Raw genomic sequence first — 8,737 nt, 5'->3', positions numbered from 1 at the left:
GCAGCACCAATCCTACTGCAACACCATTCCTACTGCAACACCATTCTACTGCAACACCATTCTACTGCAACACCATTCCTACTGCAACACTATTCCTACTGTAACACCATTCTCCAGAATATAGAATGGGGAAGCATATTCACTGTAGCTCCACATAGCAGGAGTTATAACTCTACAGGGACACGGTGCCATTTGTTTTGGACATTTAACACTGTCCTGGCCACTTTTCTCAAATCTGGTCTCCTTTACTCCCCTCATCTACTTCGCTCCTCTCCTCTTCCCTCACCTCTCTTTCTATCCTTTCCTCCCTCCTTCCTCCCTCCGCCTCTCCTCTCTTTTTTGTCAGGGTAGGCTAGGACATTCCCAGGCAGGGTATATGCAAGCTAACAGGTCTACAGTGAGTACAGGGCCTCAGGGCTCCATTATTTCCCATACAGCCTCATAGGAGGGTCTTTGTTTCTACCCTTCAGGGTTTGGGGGTCCCCACTGCAGGGCTGTGCCTCACTCCGCTCTCCCAACAATGGGCCTTTATCCTGCCAAGGCCTCCCCCCCCCCCCCCGGTCCCTCCGCACTGCTACCTACCCCGACCAGGGGCACAGGGGCGAGAGACGGCCACCGGGGCGAGAGAGGGGCACAGGGGCGAGAGAGGGGCACAGTGCCACCGGGGCGACCCCATTTCATGCCCTGTCCTGTTGCTCTCTCACTCTCACACACACACACACACACACACACACACACACACACACACACACACACACACACACACACACACACACACACACACACACACACACACACACACACACACACACACACACACACACACGAGGTTGCTGACTTAGAAGTTGTTGGATAACAGTGCACCATGGGGTGAGCCGGGCAGACTCAATTTCACACATTTCTCAATAAATATAGTGGCTCACTGAACCAAAGGATAAGTCTGTAATCTCACAAAGACTCTCTTTCTTTTCTCTCTGTTACTCTCTTTCTCACAAACACACACGCATGCACACACATACCGACACACATGAGATTGCTGAAGAGTGTCAGATGAACCATATCTTCTCAAAGTGTTGGATGAACCATATCTTCTCAAAGTGTTGGATGAACCATATCTTCTCAAAGTGTCGGATGAACCATATATTCTCAAAGTGTCAGATGAACCATATCTTCTCAAAGTGTCAGATGAACCATATCTTCTCAAAGTGTCAGATGAACCATATCTTCTCAAAGTGTCAGATGAACCATATCTTCTCAAAGTGTTGGATGAACCATATCTTCTCAAAGTGTCAGATGAACCATATCTTCTCAAAGTGTCAGATGAACCATATCTTCTCAAAGTGTCAGATGAACCATATCTTCTCAAAGTGTCAGATGAACCATATCTTCTCAAAGTGTCAGATGAACCATATCTTCTCAAAGTGTCAGATGAACCATATCTTCTCAAAGTGTCAGATGAACCATATCTTCTCAAAGTGTCAGATGAACCATATCTTCTCAAAGTGTCAGATGAACCATATCTTCTCAAAGTGTCAGATGAACCATATCTTCTCAAAGTGTCAGATGAACCATATCTTCTCAAAGTGTCAGATGAACCATATCTTCTCAAAGTGTCAGATGAACCATATCTTCTCAAAGTGTTGGATGATTTCATTTGTTTAGCCCGGTGTTGTGTTCCAGCACTCCATGTACCTCCTCTCTCCCTCTCTCTTCTCCTCCTCTCTACCCCTCTCTTCTCCCCTCTTCCTCTCTCTTCTCCTCCTCCCTACCCCTCTCTTCTTCTCTCTCCCTCTCTCTTCTCCTCCTCTCTACCCCTCTCTTCTCCTCTCTACCACTCTCTTCTCCTCCTCCCTACCACTCTCTTCTCCTCCTCTCTACCCCTCTCTTCTCCTCTCATATGTTCTTGGTAACAGAGAACACCAGGGTTGTTTTCACTGAGAGACATGCTGTGTCAGAATGCTTGACATGATGAATGTGTGGTCTCTCCAAGAGCCAATGATACATTTTTAAGTGCATAAAGTCAGGAACTGGGCCTCTTTTCTCTCTCTCTCACTCTCTCTCCCTCCCTCTCTCTGTGTCTCTCTTTCGGTCTCTCTCAGTGCCAGAGAAGAAAAAAAGAGAGAAAAGAAGGGGAGAGTGGAAAAGGGGAGAGTAGAGACAAAACATAAGAGTTCCTTTCATCAGAAGCACAGTGCCCTCTACTCCCACAATCCCCATGGGACAGAGTAAGAGACATGCAGTATGGACGACAAGGCCAAACTAAAACAATAGCATGAAGGACAAACACTATCAGATGGGTGGCCAGGGTTGTGTGTGTGTGTGTGTGTGTGTGTGTGTGTGTGTGTGTGTGTGTGTGTGTGTGTGTGTGTGTGTGTGTGTGTGTGTGTGTGTGTGTGTGTGTGTGTGTGTGTGTGTGTGTGTGTGTGTGTGTGTGTGTGTGTGTGTGTGTGTGTGTGTGTGTGTGTGTGTGTGTACCATGGTAACTGAAGCCAGGCAGGGGCCACCGCAGGCCCCAGTGTTGTCATAATTGCATAGGGAAGAGAACGTTCTAGAAACGCTTATGAAGCCCTTCCAGAGATGGAATAAGTTACAGATCAGCGTTTGCTCATACACACACACACACACACACACACACACACACACACACACACACACACACACACACACACACATGTATGTACACTCTCTCACACATACACAAATGCATACACACGTGCAAAGACACACATGGCAGTGGTTTAATGTCCAGGTGATGAGTGGATCCCACACAGCCACGTACAGGAAGAAGGATCGAAAGCCACGCCCCCAAATCAGCACCAAACAAACAGCTCATAAATGAGAGAGACAGACAGACAGACAGACAGACAGACAGACAGACAGACAGACAGACAGACAGACAGACAGACAGACAGACAGACAGACAGACAGACAGACAGACAGACAGACAGACAGACAGACAGACAGACAGACAGACAGACAGACAGACAGACAGACAGACAGACAGACAGACAGACAGACAGACAGTGCTATACTTCATCCAACAGGGAAAGATGTTCCTTATGACTTCCACATTCCCTCGCAAATCAACAACAGCCTCATAATACCACACACAGGCTTATTACACCAACACACAACACAAACACACACTCTACCAGCAGACCCAGTAGAGTAGGGCAGCGTATGAGCTTCCAAACAACACTGAGTGGTCATAATTCCTGTCTTACCTATTCGACCCCCTCTCTCTTTCCTTCCTCTCTCTACCCCCCCCCCCCCCCCACGTTTCTCCAGTCTTACCTCTCCACCACGTCGTCTCACACATCACCTACACTCCTTTATCCTCCTCTCTCATCCCTCATCCTGCTCTCTTTCCCCCTCTCCAGTCTTACCTCTCCACCACGTCGTCTCACACATCACCTACACTCCTTTATCCTCCTCTCTCATCCCCCATCCTGCTCTCTTTCCCCCTCTCCAGTCTTACCTCTCCACCACGTCGTCTCACACATCACCTACACTCCTTTATCCTCCTCTCTCATCCCCCATCCTGCTCTCTTTCCCTCTCTCCAGTCTTACCTCTCCACCACGTCGTCTCACACATCACCTACACTCCTTTATCCTCCTCTCTCATCCCTCATCCTGCTCTCTTTCCCTCCCTCCAGTCTTACCTCTCCACCACGTCGTCTCCGCTCCAGCAGGTAAAGTCGTCCACCACCATCTCTCCCTCACACAGCATCTCTGGAAGCACGGCAAAGAATGACTTATAGCGCTGGATGTAGCTCAGAAACTCCCTGAGATGGAAAGAGAGGATGGAGAGCGACAGGATAGAGAAAGGAGGGATAGGGAAGTGGGAAAGAGGACAGAGGACAGAGGGGTGAGAGTCAGGGTACAGACCCCATGTTATAAGAAACACAGCACACTGTAACGTCTATGGCTACCACCCAACTACATATGATATGTAATCATGATAGGAACGTGTAAATAAAATGACAGGTGCATAGACAGAACCTAAAGGAATACTGTCGAACCTGAAGAAATATAGTTCCCATAGATCTTTAAAAACACATTGAAAATAATATGGATGCTGTAGTGACTGGTGGCCAAACAAGAGAATAATTCTGATCAGGCACCTGTTACGGCCACCCAAGAGACAGGGGAACTCCAATAATATGGGTCATGTGAGGTCACATGCTGTTAGGACCCCATCAGTCAGGGCTGTCATGACGATAGTATCAGAGTCTCCCGTTAGGGGTGGGCCGCGAATGGGATCCTAATGAATGACGAGGGGATTATGAAGGGTTAAACCATATCATTAATCACCTGTCACTAGCCAGATAGACAGACAGATACACACACATATGTTGAGAGACATCATAGCCTGATCCAATACTGATGACAACATAGTGCTGTCACACACAGAGAGAGAGAGAGAGAGAGAGAGAGAGAGAGAGAGAGAGAGAGAGAGAGAGAGAGAGAGAGAGAGAGAGAGAGGGTGAGAGAGAGAGAGGGTGAGAGAAAGAGAGAGAGAGAGAGAGAGAGAGAGAGAGAGAGAGAGAGAGAGAGAGAGAGAGAGAGAGAGAGAGAGAGAGAGAGAGAGAGAGAGAGAGAGAGAGAGAGAGAGAGAAGCAGAGGGCACAGACAGAAAGACACATGGACAAAGACAAAGACAGACATACATATGTGAGACTGAGAAGCAGAGACAGAGAGAGGTAGTTGTCATTCACCGGGTGGGTGGGTTGGTTGGTCATGCTTACCTAGAGATCTTTTTCAGACTTCTAGGTTTATCGTTCTTGGAGGGTTTCAGGGGGAATGAACTGAGGATGGAAGGAGTCCGGGGGGGGGGGGGGGGATGACACAAGCAGGAGAGGTGCAGGGAGAGAAAACAAAGAAAACGGGGGGTGGGACAAAATGAGGGCAAGACAAAACAAGGAGGGGAGGGAGAGGAAGAAATAGTCAGTTTACAACCCTGGATAAGGGTGAGTCATGCACATGCAGAGGTCAGAGGTCAGGGTGGGAAACACCCCAAAAAACCCACCAAACACACCCCACACACACCCCTCCCACACACCCCATACAGTAGGTTGAGACACTCATTTGTTGTCCCACGTGACATTGTTAAAACAGCTGTTGAAAGTCATACAAGTGAGCAATTAAATTCACATTTAAGAATACAACACAACTGTATGTGTGTACTGCCCCTTTTTCACAACGTAAATTGATATCGTTGTCTGGAAATTTGATTGTTGTCTGGAAATTTGATTGTTGTCTGGAAATTAGATTGTTGTCTTGAAATCAGATTGTTGTCCTGAAATCAGATTGTTGTCCTGAAATCAGATTGTTGTCCTGAAATCAGATTGTTGTCCTGAAATCAGATTGTTGTCTGGAAATTCGTTTGCGGTCTGGAAATTAGATTGTTGTCTTGAAATCAGATTGTTGTCTGCAATTAGATTGTTGTCTGGAAATGATATTGTTTTCCTGGAATCAGATTGTTGTCCTGAAATCAGATTGTTGTCTGGAAATTAGATTCCTGCCTAGAAATTAGGTTACTGTCTGGAAATTAGATTGTTGTCTGCAATTAGATTACTGTCTGGAAATTAGATTCCTGCCTGGAAATTAGGTTACTGTCTGGAAATTAGATTGTTGTCTGCAATTAGATTACTGTCTGGAAATTAGATTACTGCCTGGAAATTAGGTTAAAGTATGGAAATTAGATTGTTGTCTGCAATTAGATTACTGTCTGGAAATTAGATTCCTGCCTGGAAATTAGGTTACTGTCTGGAAATTAGATTGTTGTCTGCAATTAGATTACTGTCTGGAAATTAGATTGTTTTCTGCAATTAGATTACTGTCTGGAAATTAGATTACTGTCTGGAAATTAGATTGTTGTCTGCAATTACATTACTGTCTGGAAATTAGATTGTTGTCTGCAATTAGATTACTGTCTGCAATTAGATTACTGTCTGGAAATTAGATTACTGTCTGGAAATTAGATTGTTGTCTGCAATTAGATTACTGTCTGGAAATTAGGTTACTGTCTGGAAATTAGATTGTTGTCTGCAATTAGATTACTGTCTGGAAATTAGATTACTGTCTGGAAATTAGGTTACTGTCTGGAAATTAGATTGTTGTCTGCAATTAGATTACTGTCTGGAAATTAGATTGTTTTCTGCAATTAGATTACTGTCTGGAAATTAGATTACTGTCTGGAAATTAGATTGTTGTCTGCAATTAGATTACTGTCTGGAAATTAGATTGTTTTCTGCAATTAGATTACTGTCTGGAAATTAGATTACTGTCTGGAAATTAGATTGTTGTCTGCAATTACATTACTGTCTGGAAATTAGATTGTTGTCTGCAATTAGATTACTGTCTGCAATTAGATTACTGTCTGGAAATTAGATTACTGTCTGGAAATTAGATTGTTGTCTGCAATTAGATTACTGTCTGGAAATTAGGTTACTGTCTGGAAATTAGATTGTTGTCTGCAATTAGATTACTGTCTGGAAATTAGATTACTGTCTGGAAATTAGATTACTGTCTGGAAATTAGATTGTTGTCTGCAATTAGATTACTGTCTGGAAATTAGGTTACTGTCTGGAAATTAGATTGTTGTCTGCAATTAGATTACTGTCTGGAAATTAGATTACTGTCTGGAAATTAGATTACTGTCTGGAAATTAGATTGTTGTCTTAGGGAACTAACTGGAAACAAAGTACAAGTCATAAAATGAGTGTCCACCCCTCCCTCTCTACTTCATTCTGTGTTATCATAATAAAATTAAACTACAAAATATTTATGTCAAAATCCATTTCCCTTGTTATTCCACTATATCATATTCCTTTCCATTCCCTCCAGCGGCTACTGGCCTTGTGCCTCTGCCAGTGTAAACTGCTGTGTGTGATGAGGATACTGCCCACTGGTCTGTGGGTAGGCTGGCAGAGGGCTGGGCGCTGGATACTGTTGGCGCGGAGCAGGGTGGCAGCGCCAGGGCAAGACCGTCAGCTAGACTGGCACCACAACACCTGGGTGTCTGTCAGTGAGTGAATGAGTGAGTGAGTGAGTGAGTGAGTGAGTGAGTGAGTGAGTGAGTGAGTGAGTGAGTGCCTAATATTTGACTGTGTGTGTGTGCGTGCGTGAGTGTGTGCGCCTTAATGCCTAATATGTGACTGTGTCTGTGTCTGTGTCTGTGTCTGTGTCTGTGTCTGTGTCTGTGTCTGTGTCTGTGTCTGAGTGAGTGAGTGAGTGAGTGAGTGAGTGAGTGAGTGAGTGAGTGAGTGAGTGAGTGAGTGAGTGAGTGAGTGTGTGTGTGTGTGTGGGTGTGTATGTGTGCCTAATATGTGACTGTGTGTCTGTGTGTGCCTATGTGATAGCACTGAGGTGGGCAGCTGATCTGAGCTGGGGCTATGGTAGTCTGGGTAAACAGGAAGCGGTCCGTCAGTATTAATCTTCCCCCCTCCCTGTGGGCACTGCCCTGCCAGCTGCTGTGGGCACCGGGTGCATCAAAGGACGAAGTAGAGGTGGAATCGGACCGTGTGAGAGGAGTGTGTAACACACAGTGTGAGTGTGTGAGTGTGTATGTGTGTGTGTGGCAGAATCACTATACTATATGTACTGTATAGATGAATAAATTGTCATTTACGATTGAGCCAAGAATCTCAAAGTCCATAATTCCCTTGGCTATCACATTATGTAAAATCAATTACTTTTATTTATGACGGTCACGTGATGTTCATCTGTCACCAGACTTAGATCAAGTACCTATCGTTTTCCTTTCAAAAACAGTAGATGTGCTTGATTTAACGTGCACAGCTCCGCCATCCCAGCACACTGGGTTAAATCAAGTGCATGTCAAGTATTTGACAGAAAACCAATAGGTTATTCTGCCTATAATGGAAACCGAAAAGTTGCAAATCTGATGTGGAAGAAAGGATCTGATTTCCCAGGTGTTTCGGATCCGGACAGAACTTTTGTACCAGCTCTGTCTGGCCCAGCCTTACCTCCTCAGGTGGGCAAGTTGTCCCATCAGCTGTTCTGGTGGGGGGATGGAGGGGGGGTCGGAGGGAGGGACGGTCGATGATGTCACCGTGGAGGTTGTGACCTCCGGGGCGGGGTCAGGGTGGACGCTGGTGCGGGGCTCCTTGGCTGACCGACCACACACTTTGTCCACCTGCAGGGAGGGAGAAACACACGGGGGTTGACACACGGCACAATGTCTACACCCCCTTGTCCACCTGCAGGGAGGGAGAAACACACTGGGGTTGACACACGGCACAATGTCTACACCCCCTTGTCCACCTGCAGGGAGGGAGAAACACACGGGGGTTGACACACGGCACAATGTCTACTCCCCCTTGTCCACCTGCAGGGAGGGAGAAACACACTGGGGTTGACACACGGCACAATGTCTACACCCCCTTGTCCACCTGCAGGGAGGGAGAAACACACTGGGGTTGACACACGGCACAATGTCTACACCCCCTTGTCCACCTGCAGGGAGGGAGAAACACACTGGGGTTGACACACGGCACAATGTCTACACCCCCTTGTCCACCTGCAGGGAGGGAGAAACACACTGGGGTTGACACACGGCACAATGTCTACACCCCCTTGTCCACCTGCAGGGAGGGAGAAACACACTGGGGTTGACACACGGCACAATGTCTACACCCCCTTGTCCACCTGTGGGTGTCACAGAAAAGGGATTATTAAGGGAATGGTGTCTAAACCACACACAAATTTTTAT

The 8,737-nt window shown here is 46.2% G+C and overlaps 1 protein-coding gene across 2 annotated transcripts in view; it reads right to left on the bottom strand.

The window, feature by feature from the left end:
• Nucleotides 1-8,737, bottom strand: part of LOC124009402 (glypican-5-like) — a 237,604-nt gene that overhangs the window by 136,486 nt on the left and 92,381 nt on the right. The window contains exons 4-6 of one of the 2 annotated variants that reach the window (XM_046321206.1): nt 7,992-8,161; nt 4,749-4,808; nt 3,663-3,785 (exon numbers count right to left, since the gene is read on the bottom strand). In XM_046321206.1, the coding sequence (XP_046177162.1) occupies nt 3,663-3,785; nt 4,749-4,808; nt 7,992-8,161 (353 nt within the window). The remainder of the gene's footprint in view (nt 1-3,662; nt 3,786-4,748; nt 4,809-7,991; nt 8,162-8,737) is intronic. The other variant, XM_046321208.1, reaches the window with a different exon arrangement.

Source organism: Oncorhynchus gorbuscha, linkage group LG22 (genome assembly GCF_021184085.1).
Source record: "Oncorhynchus gorbuscha isolate QuinsamMale2020 ecotype Even-year linkage group LG22, OgorEven_v1.0, whole genome shotgun sequence".
Taxonomy (NCBI): domain Eukaryota; kingdom Metazoa; phylum Chordata; class Actinopteri; order Salmoniformes; family Salmonidae; genus Oncorhynchus; species Oncorhynchus gorbuscha.
This window is presented reverse-complemented; position numbering and strand designations above follow the sequence as displayed.